Source organism: Denticeps clupeoides, chromosome 14 (genome assembly GCF_900700375.1).
Source record: "Denticeps clupeoides chromosome 14, fDenClu1.1, whole genome shotgun sequence".
NCBI classification, from domain to species: Eukaryota; Metazoa; Chordata; class Actinopteri; order Clupeiformes; family Denticipitidae; genus Denticeps; species Denticeps clupeoides.
In genome coordinates, this window is record NC_041720.1 from 3,509,955 (window position 1) to 3,532,124 (window position 22,170).

At 46.9% G+C, this 22,170-nt stretch overlaps 4 protein-coding genes across 13 annotated transcripts in view; all 4 read left to right on the forward strand.

Moving 5' to 3' along the window:
* The window catches only part of fynb (FYN proto-oncogene, Src family tyrosine kinase b), a 44,058-nt gene extending 32,436 nt beyond the window's left edge, over nt 1-11,622 (forward strand). For 3 of the 5 annotated variants that reach the window (XM_028953518.1, XM_028953520.1, XM_028953519.1), the window contains 8 exons: nt 281-384; nt 1,246-1,395; nt 3,194-3,358; nt 6,197-6,376; nt 6,724-6,800; nt 7,760-7,913; nt 9,293-9,424; nt 9,830-11,622. In XM_028953518.1, coding sequence (XP_028809351.1) covers nt 281-384; nt 1,246-1,395; nt 3,194-3,358; nt 6,197-6,376; nt 6,724-6,800; nt 7,760-7,913; nt 9,293-9,424; nt 9,830-10,038 — 1,171 coding nt within the window. In that variant the 3' untranslated portion in view covers nt 10,039-11,622. Of the gene's footprint in view, nt 1-280; nt 385-1,245; nt 1,396-3,193; nt 3,359-4,235; nt 4,392-6,196; nt 6,377-6,723; nt 6,801-7,759; nt 7,914-9,292; nt 9,425-9,829 lie in introns of all 5 variants that reach the window. The other 2 variants (XM_028953521.1, XM_028953522.1) reach the window with 2 other exon arrangements.
* Nucleotides 11,623-11,847: 225 nt separating this feature from the next.
* LOC114763687 (probable G-protein coupled receptor 139) lies at nt 11,848-14,083 on the forward strand. The gene is made up of 3 exons (XM_028953449.1): nt 11,848-11,876; nt 12,545-12,661; nt 13,088-14,083. The coding sequence occupies exons 2-3, from the start codon at nt 12,589-12,591 to the stop codon at nt 13,990-13,992; spliced, it is 978 nt and encodes a 325-aa protein (XP_028809282.1). The 5' UTR covers nt 11,848-11,876; nt 12,545-12,588; the 3' UTR covers nt 13,993-14,083.
* Nucleotides 14,084-14,213: 130 nt separating this feature from the next.
* On the forward strand, nt 14,214-19,532 carry traf3ip2a (TRAF3 interacting protein 2a). Of its 5 annotated transcripts, none has more exons than XM_028953147.1 (10): nt 14,215-14,583; nt 14,678-14,761; nt 14,848-15,165; nt 16,212-16,326; nt 16,440-16,579; nt 16,677-16,765; nt 17,286-17,354; nt 17,632-17,736; nt 18,822-18,896; nt 18,977-19,532. In XM_028953147.1, exons 1-10 carry the CDS (start codon nt 14,328-14,330, stop codon nt 19,124-19,126), a joined length of 1,401 nt encoding a protein of 466 aa, XP_028808980.1. In that variant the 5' UTR covers nt 14,215-14,327; the 3' UTR covers nt 19,127-19,532. The 5 variants fall into 5 exon arrangements, with proteins under 5 accessions (XP_028808981.1, XP_028808980.1, XP_028808984.1 ...); XM_028953151.1 differs by having other exon boundaries at nt 14,709-14,761; XM_028953150.1 differs by having other exon boundaries at nt 14,712-14,761.
* Nucleotides 19,533-21,304: 1,772 nt separating this feature from the next.
* Nucleotides 21,305-22,170, forward strand: part of rev3l (REV3 like, DNA directed polymerase zeta catalytic subunit) — a 40,551-nt gene continuing 39,685 nt past the window's right edge. The window contains exon 1 of one of the 2 annotated variants that reach the window (XM_029002354.1): nt 21,305-21,852. In XM_029002354.1, the coding sequence (XP_028858187.1) occupies nt 21,714-21,852 (139 nt within the window). In that variant the 5' untranslated portion in view covers nt 21,305-21,713. The remainder of the gene's footprint in view (nt 21,853-22,170) is intronic. The other variant, XM_029002353.1, reaches the window with a different exon arrangement.

Here is a 22,170-nt window from a genome sequence, read left to right on the forward strand (position 1 = left end):
TTTTTTGAAGCATGAACAATTGGCACAGAAATAATATGAAATGCAAAAGCAAGGTGGCGGTTTACTGCTGTTCAGTCTTGTTCTTTTCCAAGAGCACATAATCGATATTGAGTTATGATAGAATTACAGCCAGACGAGCTGCAGACTTTGAGAGGATCTTCTTAGAGCGTCTCTGTTTAATAGCCGTGCACCGTCATATCTGCTGACATTTTTTTTAAGTGTCTCTAGGCTTTAGAACTCCATTAACTGTTCTCGTGGTCCCACGTGCCTCTCCCCACAGCTGGTACTTCGGCAAACTGGGACGAAAGGATGCGGAGAGGCAGCTCCTGTCTACTGGAAACCCCCGTGGCACCTATCTCATCCGGGAGAGTGAAACCACAAAAGGTGCTCAGACCACAGCTGCTCACGTCCAGCCTGTTACATGTAGCACACGTGTCACTAACTATAGCTGTAGCACAGTTTTAGGCTCAGCCTTTCACAGCCCTTCACACTTAACATTGCCTTTGGAATTTTGTCCATCTATTTGCAACATTGAATCTATATATTATTCATTATTCAATATATATATTCATCTTTTATATATATTTGTGTGATCATCGTATTGTAGGCTTATACATATATATATATATATATATATATATAGAGAGAGAGAGAGAGAGAGAGAGAGAGATGCCTGTGCCCTCGGGTGCGCGCACACACACACACACACACACACACACACACATACATATACATACATACATACATACATACATATATATATATATAGTGGTGTGGTGGCCTAGCGGGTATTTAATCTTGAACTGCCAAGGTGCCACTGAGGTCCCTTTGATGAAGGTACAGTCCCCACACACTACTCCCCCGGTCACCTGTCATGGCTGCACACTGCTCACTAAGGGTGATGGATTAAAAGCAGAGTGCTGTGCTGCAGTGCATCACAATGACAATCACTGCACTTAAACTTCATTAAATTGCCAAAAAAAAAGGTATCACAATTTTGTAATGTAATTGCTATCTAATCACTTATGTATTTTTCTTCATAGCTGTCGATTTTTGTATGTGTCTTTTCTCATTCCAATAGTTAAAAAGTATTAGTTTGCTGTTGGGTAAAATTATATATATATTTTTTTTACTTTAATTTAATGCACCTGACAGCACGTTTATTTATATCTACATTATGACAATACTAGAATATTAGGTTTGACAGATGATGTAACGCCCGATATTCCCTGTTCCTCTTCCCAGGTGCCTTCTCTCTGTCGATACGAGACTGGGATGACATTAAAGGAGACCACGTGAAGCATTACAAGATCCGGAAGCTGGACAGCGGGGGCTATTACATCACCACCAGGGCTCAGTTCGAGACGCTGCAGCAGCTGGTGCAGCACTACTCAGGTGAGAGGGTCAAAATCTCCGCCTGCTGGGTGTCTGAAGACCCCGCCCGTCTGCTATTTACCGAGCATTCTGCATCCCTCCAGTTAATGTTTCTTTAAATGGGTCCGGAAGGCGTACCGGGATACACGGCGCAGTGCCGTTCGGACGGGATAGTTCATTTCTGGCATGATGGGAGCAGAAAACCAATGCTTCCTGTCACCAAGGCTGGAGGGGGATGTATCAGAAGCCGGCAAGAGGTCACACCCACAAACCCAGATTTTTCATTCAGCAGTCAAAATTTTTAAAAATTACTTGCACATATCAACAAAAAGAAAACTGGAAAGAGAAAATAGTTGTACTTGCAGTTTTGTGCCCATGAGGCTTTTGTAACATTATTTTGCATTAACGTCAATTATTTTGTTTCCTCCAAACACCAAAAATCCATAATTTTTACATCCCCGTCTTTATTTTTACATAATCTGGTATCAGTAATGATACCAGCATTGGACTTTCCTGGAGGATTGTGGGATTATTGAATTTCCCTTTTGCACCTGCAGGGGGGAGAACCAATCAGAAGCCGCTTACGTAACGCTGTACCAATCACGCGCTTTAGGCCGATCAACATTTTCCATCTCTCAGATGCTCCGGTGAAAAGACTCGGACATATTGATTGGGTGAATTGGTTGAACATGAACGCAGCGGATGTTTTTTTCAGTGATGTGTTGTTGTGTTGCCATAATAATGGTAATGGTAGTAGCCTAGTGGGTAACACACTCGCCTATGAACCAGAAGACCCAGGTTCAAACCCCACTTACTACCATCGTGTCCCTGAGCAAGACACTTAACCCTGAGTGTCTCCAGGGGGGGACTGTCCCTGTAACTACTAAGTCGCTCTGGGTAAGGGCGTCTGATAAATGCTGTAAATGCAAATGTAAATAATGCATCATATGACTCTCTGCCCCACCGTTCACAGGCCAAGAAGACCGAGAAAAAAAAAAAAAAGGAGCGCGAACCACGGCTGACACGCTCTTTCTTTCCAGGGCGTATCACTCTGCCATGGCTGCTTGCCGCATGCTGTCCTCGCTGCTCCGTTCGCGCTATCGAGCCGTTATATGTGTGTTTTTTACGACGGTGGCCAGCGGGCAGAGTGCAGTATTGACAGGTGGGGGGAAACTCCAGGCCAGAGCGCTTTTAGACGCTCTTAATGCACCGGCGGGACGGCATTGGCCTGAAGAGCGGAATCTGCAGCTGATCGATGGGACGCACACGCGCGTCTCCACCTTTATATATATATTTCATTTTTGCCCCGACAGACGTCAGCGGTGTTATTAGTAATAAATTGATAAAAATCGATGGTCTCATGGGCCTCGCTCGGAAAAGGGCAGGTCGTAAAATTCAGCCGTGGGAGTTCATGGGATCAGTAAACACTGCAGCGCCGAGGCCATCGAAGAACACAGAGCCACGACACCTAGAGCGGCCGTCGGGGCGGGGCTCAGCCCTGTATGGAGTATGAAGCCACGTTCTGATCATCGATCTGATGGACGGCGCGACTGCATTAGATTAGTCGTGATGAAAAGGCCGCTGGCGCCTGGCAGGGCTGCAGATCGATTGGCTGTCAGGTGTGTCACTCGTCCCGGTTGCCGGTGGGGACGAGAGAAGATGGAGCGACGGCTCTGTACCGTGCTGCTCTGCTCTGCCATAACTCAACTCTCTCTCACACTATGCTTTTGTCTGTGTGTGTGTGTGTGTGTGTGTGTGTCTGTGTCTGTGTGTGTGTGTGCGCCCGCGCTTTATGCTCACCGCGTCCCCACGCGCACAGAGCGGGCTGCGGGGCTGTGCTGTCGCTTGGTGGTGCCCTGCCACAAAGGAATGCCGCGCCTCACCGACCTGTCCGTCAAAACCAAAGACGTGTGGGAAATCCCCCGGGAGTCGCTGCAGCTCATCAAGCGCCTGGGGAATGGGCAGTTTGGGGAGGTCTGGATGGGTACGGGCCGACTCGCCATCGTAACGTACAACCAAACCGCCCCCCACGAAGGGCAGAGGATGAGGCCACACTGAAGGAGTTTCCACTGTTCCACCCTTTCGTTCTTCTTTTGGAGGTCCAATTTTAACATTTAAAAACTTAACAATTAAAAAACATCCTTAATGGTGGTGGTAGTAACCTAGTGGGTAACACACTCGCCTATGAACCAGAAATGAACCACTAGCCTATGAACCAAATCCCACTTACTACCATCGTGTCCCTGAGCAAGACACTTAACCCTGAGTGTCTCCAGGGGGGACTGTCCCTGTAAGTACTGATTGTAAATCACTCTGGATAAGGGCGTCTGGTAAATACTGTAAATGTAAATGTAAATGTGGCATTTCAGCGAGATGATTTAACACAGTCAGAATAAAATTTAAAAATTAAAAAGTTAGGTGGACTTAAATTAAACATGAAACTGGTCAGGTTTTTTTGAAAAGGTAATAAAATGAAATAAACCAGGACAAACGTACAGCAAGTGAAGAAAGACTCTTGGAAAACGCAGCTGTGGTCCTCTGTAACCGTCGCCATGGCAACCGATTAGTCAGACGCACATAACAGTGGGGAGGGGGGCGCTGGACTACCCCAATACACCCAATGATTCAGTTCCACCTGTATTTTAAATCTAAAAGCTCGTCCGGACGGAAGTTGATAATTAGTAAATTATAATAATACGGTTGCGATTTGGAGGAATAATTCACCGGGACCTCCAGTTTGAAAGCACGTCAGGTCAGACGACTCCTTCAGCTGCACTCAGCCTCCTCCTCCGCCCACCTTTGCATGTCCGTCTCCCTGATAGTTAACCCTTGTGTGCCTTGCCTCCTTCCCTCCCCTGTAGAGAGTTCGGATGGTTTGTGCTTTAACTTAACGGGAGTGTGTGTCAGCTACATCCCTGATACCGTGGGCCTGACCCACGATGCCTGGGAAATCGTGAGAAGTTCCCTTAAGCTGGAAGTAAAGCTTGGGGCGGGATGTTTTGCTGATGTGTGGTGTGGTAAGGCAACAAAGCTCCATCTGTTTCTTTATTTTCCACTGAAACAAAGGGTATCTTGGAAGGGAAAACGGTTCCAACAGTTTTTATTGTTAATAAAATATTATTAATATGTACATGTGGCATAGATGACATGCACTTTCAATCCCTTCTGGACTCAATCCCCCCAGAATTTTGCACAAATTTTTCACTTTACTTTACCTGTTTGCAAACCTTCACCCGACCACATATTTTATGTTTAAAAACATTTTGCAATATTTGCATATTGGTTCCACTTGAATACTTGCAATATTTGCAATATTGGAGTCTACAGCTGTCGCAAAAGCGTTTCACTGCATATCACACCGTGTAAGACTGTGTACGTGACAAATAAAATCTGAATTTGATTTATTCAATATTAACAGGATAATTGTACAATGTGCTTTCCAGAAATACAATCACATAAATTTCACTTCAAAATACAAAAACAACTCAAAAAATGAAAAAAGATACATAAATAAAAGAATAAACAAATGAGCATTTAAAAGAGAAAAAGACAAAAAATCTTAACATCTATAGGTGTTAATATTGGCGTCTAAATAAACTGAAAGTCCAACAGTCACAACCTCTGTAGAAGCACACACATAAGAAAAGTCCCTCCAGTACCATAATACTATAATAAAGACGTGTCATTCAGAACAAATTCTCAGGTGTGGAAATGTTAGTGCGATTCGATTTTTTCCCTTCCAGAATACCCCAAATGATACTGAACTTTCTGACTAGATAAGTCCCCCTAACTGAGACCCATACACACCCATACTCTGTAGCACGTTGTGTCATGTGATGTGGCATCATGGGTGTGTCTGCTGCCTTTCTGACTTTCTGGTTTATGTGAGGGAATGTCATGTAGTATTATTTCCGGGCTAAAACATGAATTAATATTTTATCCTCATTCCAAGACATGTTATTCTTGAAAGGATAATTCAAGTCCCAATGCAGGCTGCAGTAATACAATAAAAAAGAGACCTAGAACAACGATCCCAGCGAGTAATGAAGCGGCCCCGTCATCGGAAAGTTGCCACTGAGGTGCCACTGAGCAAAGCACCGTCCCTGCACACTGCTCCCAGGGCGCTTGTCATGGTGCCCACTGCTCACTCAGGGTGATGGTTAAAATGCAGAGGACAAATTTAATCACCGTGCGTGTGCTGTGCTGCAGTGTTACACAATGACAAGCACTTCGCATTTTTTACAATGTAAAAAACAATTACATTGGAAGACTCAAAAGAACCAATAAAATACAGAAAAATAATGACATTATTTTTACTGCACGTGTGTGAGAAGAGTGTGTCGGATATTTATGCAGCAGCTTTATGAACACGTTAAATCTGACATCAACACGTACGCTCAGCTCCACGTGTTGGGTGTGTGCTGGTAATAAAGCTCCTAAACGAAAAAACCCGGGGAGTCGCTGCAGCAGACGCACCCGCCATGTGTAAATGTCAGGGCCGCCGCGGCTTGCCTTTAGGTCACAAGTGACATTGTCCCCCTCTCCGGTTATCTTAGTGTTTCCTCTCTAGTACCGTCTCCTTTTTCTTCTCCACAAGAGCCCCTGCAGTAACAGTATTTTAAAAGATCACATGAAGCAGTCGTAAACGGCAGAATAGCTCACATTTGCATGAGGCACGTGTGGTAGTTTTTCGGAATGACATTCAGCACTTGTACTAAAGGCAAGCAGCGTTCAGCCTCGTTACGTAATTGGCTGTGACTGTTGGGTGGGGCTGGGTGGACCCGAGGCTCACCCCCTTTCTTCTCGCCACGGCGGCCGGCAGGCACGTGGAACGGCACCACTAAGGTGGCGGTGAAGACCCTGAAGCCCGGCACCATGTCGCCCGAGTCCTTCCTGGAGGAGGCGCAGATCATGAAGAAGCTGAGGCACGACAAGCTGGTGCAGCTGTACGCCGTGGTGTCGGAGGAGCCCATCTACATCGTCACGGAGTACATGGGCAAAGGTCAGGGGTCACGTCCTTAATGGAACAGAATTTGAAGGACCGTTACTGTGCCTTGTTCTGGCTTGTTGAAATGCAGAGAACTTTCCACTAAACTTCCACAACTACTTTCAGGTCAGGTTTTTCAGTGGAATAATAGCACAATGATGCTATATTTAACTTTAAAAGCTCTTTTCATGTCAGGATCGTGCTCGATTTAAGAAAAACCACAACAAAGCGCTTTGGTGCTGGATAAATATTCACTGTCGAGGCGGTTTAAGACTCTGGAACTTGTGATGCAAATCACATGCGGCCCTTCTGGGAGCCTTTCAAAGTACAGCCCTTTCTGAGAATGTCCTCCATCTCCTCAGGAAGCCTGCTGGACTTCTTGAAGGATGGAGAAGGTCGAGGGCTGAAGCTGCCAAACTTGGTTGACATGGCTGCTCAGGTAACATGATTTTTTGTTTTCTTCATCCTATCTGAACGTCCCACACACACACCCCACTTTCAGAACCAGTGTCCTAAACTGTGGATTTTAAAGTGGGGGCCATTAGGCAGGAACACAGCAAATTAGAGGGATTTTTTATTTTTTTTACAATGGATCTATTTTAAAAATACATCATAACACTGAAGTCTAATATATTCTGATCTTGGAAGCAAGAGCGAGGATGTAGCCAGCTTGCGTCAACTGAAGAAAAATGGAAAGCATCCAAAAAACGCTGGTTCTACACTGGACTACACTTGAAACTGGACTAAACTCTGGACTTCTCCAACCCTACAACTGTAGGACTTTTTTTTTTTCTTATTGAACAAATGTTTGGGACAGTGGTGGCCTAGCGGTTAATGAAGCGGCCCCGTAGTCAGAAGGTTGCCGGTTCGAATCCCGATCTACCAAGGTGCCACTGAGGTGCCACTGAGCAAAGCACCGTCCCCACACACTGCTCCCCTGGCGCCTGTCATGGCTGCTCACTGCTCACTCAGGGTGATGGGTTAAATGCAGAGGACAGATTTCACTGTGTGCACCGTGTGCTGTGCTGCTGTGTATCACAAGTGACAATCACTTCACTTTTAAATCATCACCAACCCTGCACTGACACCATTTGCAGGTTCACTCTACCCAGGATGGGCGTCCCTCTCTGTATCACTCCTTCCCAACGTTTCTTCCTTTCTTTTTTCTATGGAGTTTTTCCTTGTGTGCAGAAGGGTCAAGTGTGGGGGTGTCAACTGTAGGGCCTGTCACAGCCCATTGAGACGTACTGTATGTGATTTTGGGCTATATACGAAATAAATGTTGTTGTTGTTGTTTGTTCAGTAAATGCTCGTCCGGATACATAAAGTACTCTGTTGTAGTTGCAGTTCTTCTGAGGTTCCTCTCGGGTTCTAAGTGAGTGTTTGGGCCGTTGGCAGGTGGCAGCGGGCATGGCCTACATTGAGAGGATGAACTACATCCACCGAGACCTTCGCTCCGCCAATATCCTGGTCGGCGACAACCTGGTGTGCAAGATTGCCGACTTCGGCTTGGCCCGACTCATCGAGGACAATGAATACACGGCGCGGCAAGGTGAGCACCGAGGTTCTTGCCCGCAGGTTAATGTCAATGCAGATTATGTCATTGCTTTAATTAACCCTTTCAAACTGCTGCTGTCACTGCTGCCAGGATTTTTATGTAAATTACCGCAACTCTTGAACCGTCTGCGCAATCTGAGAAATTCCAATGGTTACTGAAAGCTGCGCTTTTCCAGTGATATTAGTGTCTTTACGGTAGTACAGTACAGTAAAGCAAAACACCTTCCACATGTTGAAAGAAGAGAGTAGAAAAAAGGGACAAGGGACATACTCCCAGCAGGTTTTATGACACTTTTACAGCTTAAACAACAAAATAAGTCCTGTTATAGGGTTTAAAGGGTTAAGAGAATAACACACAGTCTTCCACACTGACGCGCTCTTGATCTTCCCCGCGGATCGTTTTGCGCAAGCAGGACTGCTGCCAGTCATGATCTGACCACGCTTGGCTCTCTCTGGCATCTCTCCGGGGCTTGGAAGTATTTTTCACCCTGCACCCCTCCCAGACACTCGCAGCCAGTAGGCTGAGGTCACTGGAGGCAGTAGGCCAGGGAGTTGGGTCAGTTTTTGGGCCGGACCCTGCATCCCTGCTCGGCCACAGGCAGTCGGCGTGCCAGACTGCGGATGTGTGACAACGCCCTTCCAAACCCCATGGAGCGACGCCGGCCATGTTCGCTATGCATTTCTTACACATATTTTACACAAGCAGCATGCAAAATAAAGTCCAGGAGCATCTCTGCTGCCTAAAGAGGCTTAGATATTTACAAGTCCATAATGGAAATGTGTTACTGATCTTACATTTTCCACCGTTAAGCACAAGACTGCTTTAAACAGTTTTACAGTACTCAGCTCAGCTCGGCTCAATTACAAATTCAATTAGAATTTTCTAATTAGATAGACAGACAGATATATGGATGGATGGATGGATGTTTGGGATGCACCAATATATTGGCCATGATTATTTAAAACAGATCATTTTCCTCCCTGCCACCAGGGGATGGTCAAGCACCTGTACATCTAATTGACATAAGTATGTTTGTACTTCTGAATGCTTTATTGGTGATTTATAGTTTACATAATTAAAGGTCATTTCTTAAATGTGTGTGATTGCATTCCTTCGTACAGTAATGGAAGGATGAAATTGGATACCAAACGGTATAGACATTCAAGCGATAGACATTAAATACATTTTATTTACAATATAGATATACAGTATTAGACAAAGGTACATTTCAGAAAAAAAATAAAGCAATAAATGCAAAAAATAAATTGCAATAAATGTAAGGAGGTAAACGGCTAAAGCAGTGCAAGTGATGTGTGCATTAGTGCAATTTTCCTTCAGCATGAATGCAACGTTTTCTGCTCCCTGCTCGTCAGGCGCAAAGTTCCCCATCAAGTGGACTGCCCCGGAGGCGGCGCTTTACGGGAAGTTCACCATCAAGTCGGACGTGTGGTCATTCGGCATCCTTCTCACGGAGCTGGTGACCAAGGGACGGGTGCCCTACCCAGGTGGGTGCATTTTTTAGCAGTATCCTATAGTGAAGCAGGTACTTTTTTTGTTTACAAAAAATGGATGAACGACCATCACGGCTAGTATTAAAAACACATTTTTTTTTAAGCTATTTTTATTATTTATTATTGACTGTCATCCACCTCCACCGATGAGACATGCTTTGGGCTGGATGGTGAGAGACGGGCCGGGGAGGGGTCACCAGTTTTTACCCAATTTTTTTACATTTACATTTTTTTATATTGTTGAAGTCTTGTCTGATGAGAGGTGTAAAGATTTCATGACTATATTCAGAATAGTCAGTATTATCTGTATTTTGGAGAACTAACTACCTTCTGTTGGCGTGTGATTAAGGAGAAGATGCGTGTATGTATGTATATTTACGATAGTGTGTGTGTGTTTAGGCATGAATAACCGGGAGGTGCTGGAACAGGTTGAGCGTGGGTACCGGATGCCCTGTCCCCAGGACTGTCCCAGTTCCCTGCATGAGCTCATGCTGCAGTGCTGGAAGAAGGACCCTGAAGAGAGACCCACCTTCGAGTACCTGCAGGCCTTCCTGGAGGACTATTTCACAGCCACCGAGCCACAGTACCAGCCGGGGGACAACCTTTAAACTGGCAGGGGCCAGACCTGACTGACCCGAACAGGGGACAACCCACCAACCCACCCGCCATGCCTTTAGAGCCGCGTGTACAGACTCTCCAAAAAAAACAACCAACTTCCCCACAAACGAACATTCAAACACACACACACACACACACACACACTGATTCGCAGGGCGAGCAGGACCTGATGCACAGACTGCACCTGAGGGCGGAGGCAGGTGGATGGGACGATGGTGGAGGAGGGGGTGGGGTTTGTGATACAGTGTATTCAGTGTAAATACTGCTGGTTTTTTGCTTAACTTCCATTCGCTTTGCTTTTTTTTTTTTTTTTGTTCTCACTCTCTTCAGCACATTCAAAATTATTGTCATGTTGATAATAATAAGCATGATAAAACAAGCGCTGGAGACATCGTCATGGGTTCCCTGGGTTGTGCCGACGCAGAAAATGTATGAAAGCTCTTATTTTACAGTCCAACATGTTTGCTTTTTTAAAATTTTATTTTAATTTTGGATGGACAGTCGTATAGTTTTGAGACATATGTAATATTAGGACATATGTAATATGTAAACTGAAAAAAATGCACATTTTCTCTTCAGCCTATCGCTTCTGTGTACTTTCTTCATCCCCAGACGTCATCTCACCACAAGCTTCGAGAAAGCATGACAAAAAAAGAACTCCTCTGCTGATTGTTTTGCACTGCCTCTTTACAAAAATCTCAATTTTGTTGGCCTAACTTCTTTTTAAAAAATCACTCTGTCTTCACCATGTAAAAATATCAGTGTCCTCGAAGTGCTAGATGATAGGCTAACGCTGTAACATAATTTTTACGTTGCATTTTGTAATTACAGGCAAAATTACATGCAAGAATGCTACTTTTGAACATATCTCTTCTCGCATACTGTACAAGGTTAGGCAGAATTAAATGAATAATACGTAAAGTAATAAATAGACCCACACATGCACACCCGAGAAGAGCTGGGGGGCGGGGCGGGGGACATGTTTTTGGCCTTGTACGTAAAGAGGCATGTAACAGGCATTCCGACGCACTGCATGATCCTTGTTGCCCCTGTGTAAAGAAAATGTGAAGAGAAGTCATGGTGGGCCGTCTCCCCCTCGGAGTGGGCGGGGTTTGAGGACGCAACTCAGTAATCATGCGTCCCTGGGTCGGTTTGCACAGCACTTCCGGAGCATTCTGCCAATCATGTCTGAACAACTTCCTTTCATTATTATTACCGTTATTATTCCTATTTTACTGACCAGGATGTTAGACTTAAACCTTCTTTGTCCGAATATATTATTTTTTATTTAACCTAAAGGAATGTCTAATAATTTGGGGATATTTGTGTGTGATTGCAGGCCTAATGTTTGAATTTGTATTATAGATGTTAAAGCTGTAAAAAGGTCAGGGGTCGTCAGTGTGGCTTTTTTTTTTTTTTAATAAATCTGTTTTTCAGGTTGACATAATGGTTGATAAAAATAAGTGTCAGTATTATTTCCTAGTTTCACGTTTTTTCCCCGATTTTTTAACATTTACTGTTTTGTTAACTGTTGATTTGCCATTGGACAATAAAAATAAACATTTTACACTCTTTCCAAACCATTCCCATCATTACTGCGGGCGCGAGTAGGGGTGATATTATTATTATTGGAATAATAATGATTTATTGAAACCAAGATGTAAATCGCCAGTGAAACATTACCGCCCTTGACCAGAAGAGGGCGTGGTTTTGGTTTTGATCAGTGATAGGGGCGAATCGATACGTCGACGTTAGCGTGACGTGCGTGACCGAGGGCCCCGCCCACACGGCGGAGGACGCGCTGGACGTGGAGACGCACGTTGTGCCAGTAAGTACAAATGACAGCAAAATGTATTTTGTTTTAATTGAGGGATAATTTTAATGTGTGTTGAGTCTGTGTGATTTCTACCGTTGTTGAAATTGTAATGTTAAGGTGTTTTAGATGCAAACAGGTACTATGTAATTCAAAATGTGGCAAAAAAAACTTTAATTATAACATTTATTACACACGTTGATTTTATTATGACATATGCATAATAATGGGGCGATTAGATGTTATATTTTTTAAAAAGTCGCATGCATTTTTTTGCCTGAGTGTGTTCACTGTAAATTCATTCCAATCACGAGTGCATTTTCTGCATTTTTGTTTCTTGATAGTAGTTTATTAATTACAGCATCTGCATAATTTCCAAAAGACGCCGAGTGCTTGTGGTGTTTTTAATTTCGCTGCATATTAAATGCATCATACCCCATCATCCCTGATCTGCTCCTCCCAGGGCATCGTGCACAATCTGAAATGTTTGTTGCGTAACGGGGCGTACTGTCCATGTTTTTGTCATTAATACGCATCGTTTCCGGGCACCATATGTCGCTTCTCACACCGCGTGGAGCAACAGGCTCCGGCCGAGCTGTCAGCCGTGACGTCACGTGGCCACATCTGCACACCTGAGCTCTCGGGTCGCCCTCCTTTATGGCTTCCTAATGGCTTTATTGCAGGCATTATCGTGTCCTTCGTCCGCGAGGGGCCCGACCTGCACAAGATGGACGGAGCCGCGGCGTTTGTCGCCGTGCAAAAGGTCTACTACCCGCTGCTTTGCATCATGGGAATTCCAGGTGACTGTCTAAATGTCGAGCATGGGACCCCGTGAATACAGGGTGGGCCATTTATATGGATACACCTTAATAAAATGGGAATGGTTGGTGACATTGAACACATTTTATAAGTGGTCAGAAACTTGTAAATAACTCATGAAAGAATGAAGTTACCATTGTTTTTCTTGTGAAATTACCAATACATTTGATGTGTCACATGACCCTCTTCCTATTGAAAAAACAAAAGTTGAATCCAAAGGCCGACTTCAAAATGGCCACTATGGTCACCACCCATCTTGAAAAGTTTGCCCCCTCGCATATACTAATGTCCCACAAACAGGACGTTAATATCACCAACCATTCCCATTTTATTAAGGTGTGTCCATATAAATGGCCCACCCTGTATATCAGTTGACTGGACGCTTGACTCCTTTTCTCTTTTCCCAGCCAACCTCTTCACGTTCTACCTGATTCGTTTCCACAAATGCGGGATGTCCAAGACCGCCGGCGTCTACCTGAGCTGCCTGGCCGTGGTGGACGCGTTTTACCTGGTGTGGGTCATCCTGCTGGACCTGTGCCTCACCTTCCTGCAGGTCCGGCCCTTCTGGCACTCCTACCCCTGGTGCGGCGTCATCGACTTCCTGCAGTACGGCGCCATCTACAGCTCCGCCTGGATCGTGGTGGTCTTCACCATCGAGCGCTACCTGGCGCTGAGCGTCACCGCGGCCCGGCCGCACGCCGCCCGGCTCTCCTGCGCCGCCATCGTCCTCAGCTCGCACCTCGTCTCGGTGCCGATGAACTGGATCAACGAGGTGAAGGCGGTCAACGCCACCCTGGGCGGCGGGAACGCCAGCCTGCCGCTCTGCACCTATCACGACGCGGCGTACGTGGCCGCGCTGGTGTGCGTGGCGAGCGTCCTGTCCAGCGGCGTCCCCATCGTCCTCATCGTCCTCTTCAACACTCTCGTCGCGTTGCACCTCAGAAGGTCCAGCCGGCTCTTCACCCAGGAAGAGCGGCGGGCCATCCGAGGCGCCAGGGGGCGGGGCAGGGCGCGGAGGACCGTGCTGCTGCTGTGCGCCGTGTCGGCGGCCTTCGCGCTCCTCAGCCTGCCCCGCTTCGTCACCTACTGCATCCTGCGCACCCGGCACAACCGGCCGGACTTCGACCGGGACGACTACGGCCTCCCCATCAACGTGCTCGGCGACGTGGCCGTCATGCTGCAGAACCTCAGCTCCGCCTCCAACTTCCTGCTGTACTGCGTGGTGAGCCGCCGCTTCCGGCGGGAGATGGCCCGCGCCCTCAGCCGGGGCGCCACAAGGGTCTTCTCACTGGCCCACGTCACCAGACGGTAGAGCTTGGTCACCCGTATAACCATTCATCACCTTCAAGAAGATGGTAGGTGCTGGTAGCCTAGCGGGTAACACACTCGCCTATGAGCCAGAAGACCCGGGTTCAAATCCCACTTACTACCATTGTGTCCCTGAGCAAGACACTTAAACCTGAGTGTCTCCAGGGGGGGGACTGTCCCTGTAAATACTGATTGTAAGTCGCTCTGGATGAGGGCGTCTGATAAATGCTGTAAATGTAAAGAAGATCCCACATAGAGAGACTAGATTTACGTTACGACTTGTAGAAATGTGGAGTTATTATTGTGAAAATCGGTCAAAGTCGAAAAAGGGGACCGACGATGCAGACAAAACCGTCTTTTAATGAAAATGTCCCAGGGCGACTCCGTGCACCTCGGCTGACGGCATTCCAGAGCTCCGCAGGGAGGAGCCCGATTGGTGGACCTGGCCGGCTCGTCCCGCAGTATTTGCATAAAGGGAGTGTTAACAGGGTGAACTTTACCACACAACGAAAAAAACACAAATTGAACTGGCTTCCTTCGGCCGAGCTCAGGACCTCGGGGTCTCCTGCTGTCACCCGTTGTCACCTGATTCTGGGTAAGTGTCCGTGAACGTACTGTTTGTTCAGGTTAAATTTTACACGCCTTCTGCACTTTCGCTTTTGCTACATTTACATTACGGCATTTATCAGACGCCCTCATCCAGAGTAGTTACTGGTACAGTAGTTACAGGGGACAGACGTCAACCATGGACGCCGGGCCCCGACGCTTCCCTGGTGAGCTCGAGTTTCTCCTCGACCCGAAAGGTGCGTTTCTTCCCGACCTCTAATGGCATTCCGCCGCTTCCTCTTCCGCCGTCAAGGTTCCCAGCAGCACGCCAGCGTCCCAGTGGAGACGGACGAGTCCATGAGCTGGTCCTGGGAAGCTGGCCAGGCGAGAGAGGCCGTCCAGGACGAGTGGCGGGCGCCGGCGGTGACCGTCAACGACGTGTGCGACGCTCACTACCCAGAGGGCCCCGCCCCCGGGCCTCACCGCGGGCCAGCGGGGGACGGCGTCCCCGACCTGTTCTGGAGACGGACGTGGAGCCTGACGAGCCTGGAGCCTCCTCTCCCGCTGGTGTCTGACGGGAACAAGCCGTCCTGTCACGCCGGGTGCGGCTGCAACTTCCCCCCACCTCAGCGTAAGCCCCCATAAAACATCAAATGTGTCTTTTCAGTCATTCTCATCGTGAACAGGAATTTCATTCATGCCAACATCTAATCTGCATTGCAAAGTCACGCCGTCAGTTTTTATTATCGATCAAATGGCATTTGCAACATGCACGTCACGTGGCACTATTGCAATTCACAATGCATGTGTTCGTGATTATGAAATATGATGCACGTGATTTTGGAACCCTCAAATTGAGGATAGACGTGGTTCTCGGATGTCTGTGTCAAAACCTTGCCCACACTTCACCAGCTCATGTACAGCACCCGATCTTCTCTCCCATCTCTTACCATTATGGCAACGATGCAGTGATGCAGAAAACTTCCACAATAAAATGATTTCAATGGATAACAGGTGTCAAAACTGTGCAACACTTCAATAAAATAATGTTTATGCAATAAAAATATATGCAACCAAAATGACCAAAACGGCACGAATGCCGTTAAATAGGGTGCTAGTAGCCCAGTGGGTAACACACTCGCCTATGAACCAGAAGACCCGGGTTCGAATCCCACGTACTACCATTGTGTCCCTGAGCAAGACACTTAACCCTAAGTTGCTCCAGGGAGACTGTCCCTGTAACTACTGATTGTAAGTCGCTCTGGGTAAGGGAGTCTGATAAATAATGTAAAAAAAAAAAAAAAAAAACATTTAATTTAACATATGATACTCAGTACTAAGAGTTACAATGTGGTGCATTGCATGAATATTTTAATTATGCCTGATGCACAATTCACTATAACATGCATACATTGATCTTTGATCATAATTTGGCTTGAATTTCAGAGAGAGCCAGCCGTGATTCAGATGTTTGCAACGTCTTCCGTTTTTTTTTAAATACATTGAAATTAATGTATTTAGGATGAGAGAATCGCCCTACTTATAGTGGGATATAAACTATATATTTTATATTTATACCAAGACAGTGTAAAAACACGACTACGTATTTGCTACAGGCATTCGTGCTGATTGATGGGTATATGTGTACCTTGTTTCTGTGTATGGCTCTGCTTATAGGTCCCCTTGATCACGGGCCCAGGCCCTGTCCCCACCACCATGGGGATTTGGTAGGCCAGCTCGGTTTCCAGAGGAAACCGCCGGGAAAGAGCTCTCAGCACCACCCGCAATCCTGGTACCTTTATCCTGACCTTAGATCAATGCGGCTCATGTTGTGCCTACAATTTCCCTCCTTCCCTCGTTTTAGTCCTTTTTTGATCTCCAGACTGATTTCTTTACTTTTTTCAGGAGATGCACCGGCAACACCAACGGTCCCCAGTTGGCCGCCAGGGAGGTGATGACAGAGATGTGTCCGGAGCTGCTGCTGCCTGGACCGAGTCACCAACCACAGGAGATGATAAAGACCATCAGTCTCCCAGATGACTGTCGTCAGTCATGCTCAAAAAGACAATTCGTTTCAAATTCCTTGCGTTACGTGTTCTGGAAATGCCGAATTGAGTTGGTTTTTCTTTTCGTTTTTTGCAGGAAATCTTTTTATTACATATTCAGTCGACACTGCCGAGGACATGCGGCCATTTGTCAATTTTTTGACTGCACAAGGGTTTCGTCCAGCAGTAAGTTCTTGCTCACGTACATTACATTAGAATAAACAAAGCAAGAAAAGAAGTGCTTCCATAACCATGGCAAGATAAATGGTTGTTCTAGGATCAGCCATTGGCTTTTCGTGCAACCGAAGGAACTGAATGCACCGCCCTTCTTTTGCAGTGGCAGTATTTGCAGTCACCATTATCTTATGTTCCCATGAGGAAATTCACAAAATGTATTGCATGGCTTCTGGCTAATTATGTAGTTGTTGCTCGTTGTGTTGCTCAAACTCAACTGGGTGGTGATGAACCAGAAGACCCAGGTTCGAACCCCACTTACTACCACCGTGTCCCTGAGCAAGACCTGTAACTACTGATTGTAAGGCGCTCTGGATAAGGGCGTCTGATAAATACTGTTAATGTAATGTAATATTAATTTATTAATAAGATTAATCTTATTTAATAACTAAGAAGTGAGTGAAATGTGTAATATACAGTTTGCAAATTTTGTTGAAATCCTTTAGAAATTCCTGGGTTTTTTTTTGTTCAGATTGATATATTTGATGACCCCATAAGAAGAATGGACATTAACAAGTGGATGGACAGCTTTTTAAAAGATGTAAGTTGAATTAAGTTGATGTGAGTCCATTACGGTTGTCATGACGGTTTATATCTTGATGCATCACAATGCCAATATACGGTTTTCATGTCATCAAAATGTCACAGAAATTGTGGCCATTGCATAGAAATAAATGGTATAGGCCTAGTCTACATCTTATGGGAAGAATGTCAGTCTTCAAGATATAAATCAGAATCGACCACACCTGTGTCCCAATGCATGGATTATGTGCTTCCTTTCGACAATCCCTAATGCTCAGTGTAACTCTGTGATGCAGAAGTCAGTGTTGATCATCGTGGCCATCAGCCCCAAGTACAAGATGGACATAGAGGGAGAAGGGTCAGATGAGCACGGCCTGCATACCAAGTACATTCACTCTCAGGTGGGTCACGCCGTTGTGTTAAAGCATGCACATATCTGCACCTGTATGCACCTCTATGCACATGCACATATCACCTGTAATGTGATAATGCATGCAGGTCCAAAGGCTACATGCTTGTTTGAGGTGTACAGAGAGCTGTGTTGCCTTTTTTATTATTGGAAATTAAACTGAAAAGCACTTTTGTGAACAATAAAAACCACCGCCCATAGTGGCCTTGAGTCCAACCTTTGGCTGGAAACTATGGCAACAGGTTATTTATTTATTTAATTTACCTTTTCTGCCCTTCTGATGTTGCTAGCATTGCTGTAACTTAATCTAATCTGCAGTGGTATTTCATTAAACCGGTTCAACTGAAGCAATGTGGTATTTTCATTTAGTGCATCTGTAATTGGGTTAATATTAAACGTCCCCTATTATGAAAATGTCACTTTAATTATTGTTTAACATAAATACGAGATCCCCTAGCCTGTCTATGGTCCTGCAGTGGCTATAAATGTGGTGTAAAGAGTGTCTTGGTCATGAACATTGTAGTTGGTGAATGGGGTGGGTGGTAGTAGCCTAGTGTGGGTAACACACTCGCCTATGACCCAGAAGACCATTATGTCCCTGAGCAAAACACTTAAGATGCTCCAGGGGGACTGTCCCTGTAACTACTTAATGTAAATCGCTCGTGGTGTCTGATAAATGATGTAAAATGTAAATGTAAAAAATGTGATGTTGATGATGATGTCATTTCCGCGAATACCCGCTCAACTTCTATAGGCCGCTCTCCTCCTCGTCCCTTAATAAGGAATTATTAACGCGATTGCAGCAATGCTTTATTGAATGCAAATGTGCTCCCTATTCAACCAAAAGCAGCGTTGCCTGTGCAGCAAAGATTCACTACATTATTTCCAGCACCTTTTCAAGCATGCAAAGTTAAAGTCAGTGCTCCAACGTCCTGACACAGTTTGAGCCTTTGTGGCAAAATAATTTGTTACTACAGACTATAAAATATTCTAAAAAAAAAAAACACAAAGTTACATCTCTACAGTTTTCTTGGAAGAATATAATAATAAAAATGTAAACTTTTCCCGCTTTGATAGATCCAGAATGAGTACATTCAACAAGGTAGCCTGAATTTCAGACTTGTGCCAGTGCTATTCCGAAATGCAACCAAGGTAAGTACCAAAGCGACTCTTTAATAAAAACGGAATGCCCAAGAGCTCTGGAATGCCCACGTCACGATTCTGTTTTCCAGAACCACGTTCCCTTGTGGCTCCAGAACACCCGCATCTACCGCTGGCCGCAGGACATGAAGGACCTGCTGCTACGTCTGCTCAGAGAGGAGCGCTTTATTCCCCCTCCACTGGGGAAAGAGCTCACCCTCATCATACGGCGTATGACCTGAGATCGGCCTCCACAGAGCCAGTTTGCCTGTGTATAAATACAATAACTTCTGAATGGGGCTGGTAGTTGCCGACTGGTAACACACTCGCCGATGAACCAGAAGAGCACAAAGTCCCAGTTTCAAACCCCACTTATAACCACTGTGTCCCTGAGCAAGACCCTTAACCCCGAGTGTCTCCAGGGGGACTGTCCCTGTCACTACTGATTGTACGTCTCTCTGTATAAGGGTGTCTGATAAGTACCATAAATGTAAATATAAATGAATGCATCATGGGGGAAAAAAAGCTTATGCAATAGCGCAGGCTGCACACAAGAGGGCAGAATTGCATTTCTTATTGTTCCAGCAATCAAGCAGGAGCGCTGTATACCAAGAGGAGCAGTTTTAATGGAAATATTACAACCGTGGTCTGTGTTTGACTCTGTAGATTCTTTTTTTTTTTTTTAATAAAGGTCAATTGCACATTGACCGAAAGTGTGGGTTTGCTTCTGTCATTCTACAGTTCTTGAGGGGGGGGGAGGAAGCAGCGGCTCCTCAAGTGTAATTTTTCGCGATTTATGACGCACCCCTCACACCAGGCATCAATCACTGGAGCCTTTCTTTCCCATAAGACTAATTCTGCAAAGCACAAACGTGAACGACATGATTTAGGGGCATTTGTCAGTTTAACAAAAGGGCGGCTTTAATGTGTACAGGTCCCTTTCAGCGGTGTAGTAGGGTTATGCCAGCAACAGGAACCTGTCTGCTTATCAGCTGGCCTGTGCCTACATCTCGAGAAGCCCAGCCTTTGGGCCTTTTTTTGGAATAGTTGTTTGTGAGGGCCCCTGCAAAGCCAAACGACACCACGCCGCAGTAACATCGCTGGTGGTACGAACTCAGCTCGGGAGACTTGCGTCCGCCTTGTCTCTGCCGTGCCGTCCCTGATTTTCTGGTGGCCATCTATCGTCCGCCTCTCGTGCGGATGAGGTGTGGATGTCTTCTTTGGCACAGAACATGGGAGGTCCAGCCTGGTACGCGTGCCTCTTAAGGGCGAGCTTAGGGAAAACACACCCTGCAGCCGTGGAGCTGCACAGTTAAAGAGACCCTGTGCCAGTAGAATAAATGAGTTTCCAATCTGCACACCCGGCAGCCCAGAAAAGCAGGAAAGGCAGAGCCTACACCCTCATCCGTGTTATAAAGTGTCGTTTCCATTTCCCTGCAGGTTTTTATATAGGGGTTTTATGTTGTCAAAAATTGCATTAATAAATTACCCTGTGTCTTTTAAATGGGTAAGGGACATTTTAAATGGCAGGTTCCTGGTTCCTTTGATTCACACGGTTGACATGGCAACGGCGATGCTGTACCTCTAAAGGTGCAATATGGGGTGTGATGAAAGACTGGCAGCAGAATATATGCGATGTAATCGGCGATTTCAACAATAAGGAGCGCACTCGTGGTAAGAAGGACGTCGCTCAGGCGCAATTGACAGTCTTTGTCTGGCTTTACGCGGACACTGACGTGCTGCGTGCATTAAATCGTCGAGAAACAGATGAAAAATCTGACGACAACGCGGCGGATCGCCGAAATGAAACGAACACAAGAAAAATGTCCGAGGAAAACGTGGCCATTTCCTGTCCGCGGCTAAACAAAAGAGCTGCCAGTTACGAGCCCCGTTGATACCGCCGAGGGCGTGTTTTTTCCCCGTCTCCTTATCCGGAAGCGCGTCGTCCAATCACGCGTGGCAGGGGAAGGTAAATAGAAGCCTCCTCGCTTCTGATTGGCCTCGGGCGACGTCACTCCCGCGGACCGCCAGCCAATCGCCGTCGCGGGAGGCGACGTTCGCCTCGTCCGGGCAACAGGCGCGCGCCCGCGACCCCCCGAAATCGCCACAGAAACATAAAAAAGAAACAACACGAGACAATAAAGCAGAACGGACGTTTGTTGTTGTTGCGTTTGTTGTTGTTTTTTTGCGTTTAAACGTTTAACTTCGAACGGACCGCGGACTCCGAGTCGTTCACACGCGAACGCCACTCGCGAATAATCGCCTTCGCTCGGTTACGCCGCGGACAGGCGGAGGGGCGGGGCCGAGGGGCCGTGGCCAATCGGGAGCGCGGTCTCCTTTTCGGCGGGCCAATGGGAACGCGCGACAGCCTGGTGCTTCTTTCGGGGAAATGTGGGACTCGGCGACGAACCCCTCGACCCCCCTGTTGTCGGGAGCGCTGCAGCGGGAGCAGGGGAGGGACCGGCGGCCCGGCCCGGGGAGGAATGGTGCTGATTAGGGCGGCCGGGGGAGCGCCGTGATCGTATTACAGGAGGCGGCACGCCGAGGGACCCGTTCCGCGGTGGAATTTTCTTCTCTTTTTCTCTCGGTTTTTTTTTTTTTTTGTGCCGTTTTTGGATCACGGGAAGCGGATCCCCGAGCGTGGAAGAAAAAAAAAACACGCGCGTTCGCCTCCCGCTATGGAACTGGAAGCCCGGGCCAGGCCGGCGGACGCGCGCTATTGTCCGGTTTCCCGGCCGCCAGGCCCGCCGTCGGTGAAGACCCGCGGGGCCAGGGCCCCGGTCACGTGGGCGTGAAGCGCCGCGTCGCGTCGCCTCGCCGCGCGCAGTCATGTTCGCGGTGCGCATCGTCGCCGCAGACTACTACGTGGCCAGCCCCCTCCGGGACCTGGACGTCGGCTACTCCGAGTTCAGGCAGAGCGACGTCAAGAAGGTGCCGGTGGTCCGGATCTTCGGGGCGACACCCGCAGGTGAGCGACGCTTTTTCCCGTTTTCCCTGGTTCGAGCCCGACTTGCTACCATCGTGTCCCCGAGCAGGACACTTAACCCCGAGTGGCACCAGGGGGGGACTGTCACTGTCACTGCTGACTGAAAATCGCCACCTTTACTCACAACACACCGGTGGGAGGGGGGGGGGCTTTTAATCTAATTTATCTCTGGCAATCGTGAGTGGGGAGCTCGACCCGAGGCACCCGGCACAGCCACGGCCTGCAGAGGGTCCGGGGTCAGATGTCACCTGGGGTCCGTCTCCACGCCGCCACTAAACCCACAGGCCAGGCGTCCTCAAC

Excerpts from the sequence above, each read along its gene's own strand:
- LOC114763687 (XM_028953449.1), top strand. The coding sequence starts at position 12,589 with ATGGACGGAGCCGCGGCGTTTGTCGCCGTGCAAAAGGTCTACTACCCG. Across the intron at positions 12,662-13,087 it reads TTGCATCATGGGAATTCCAG|CCAACCTCTTCACGTTCTAC; the intron begins GTGACTGTCTAA and ends CTCTTTTCCCAG.
- traf3ip2a (XM_028953147.1), top strand. The coding sequence starts at position 14,328 with ATGCAGACAAAACCGTCTTTTAATGAAAATGTCCCAGGGCGACTCCGT. Across the intron at positions 14,584-14,677 it reads CCGTTGTCACCTGATTCTGG|ACGCCCTCATCCAGAGTAGT; the intron begins GTAAGTGTCCGT and ends GGCATTTATCAG. Across the intron at positions 16,327-16,439 it reads CAGCACCACCCGCAATCCTG|GAGATGCACCGGCAACACCA; the intron begins GTACCTTTATCC and ends TACTTTTTTCAG.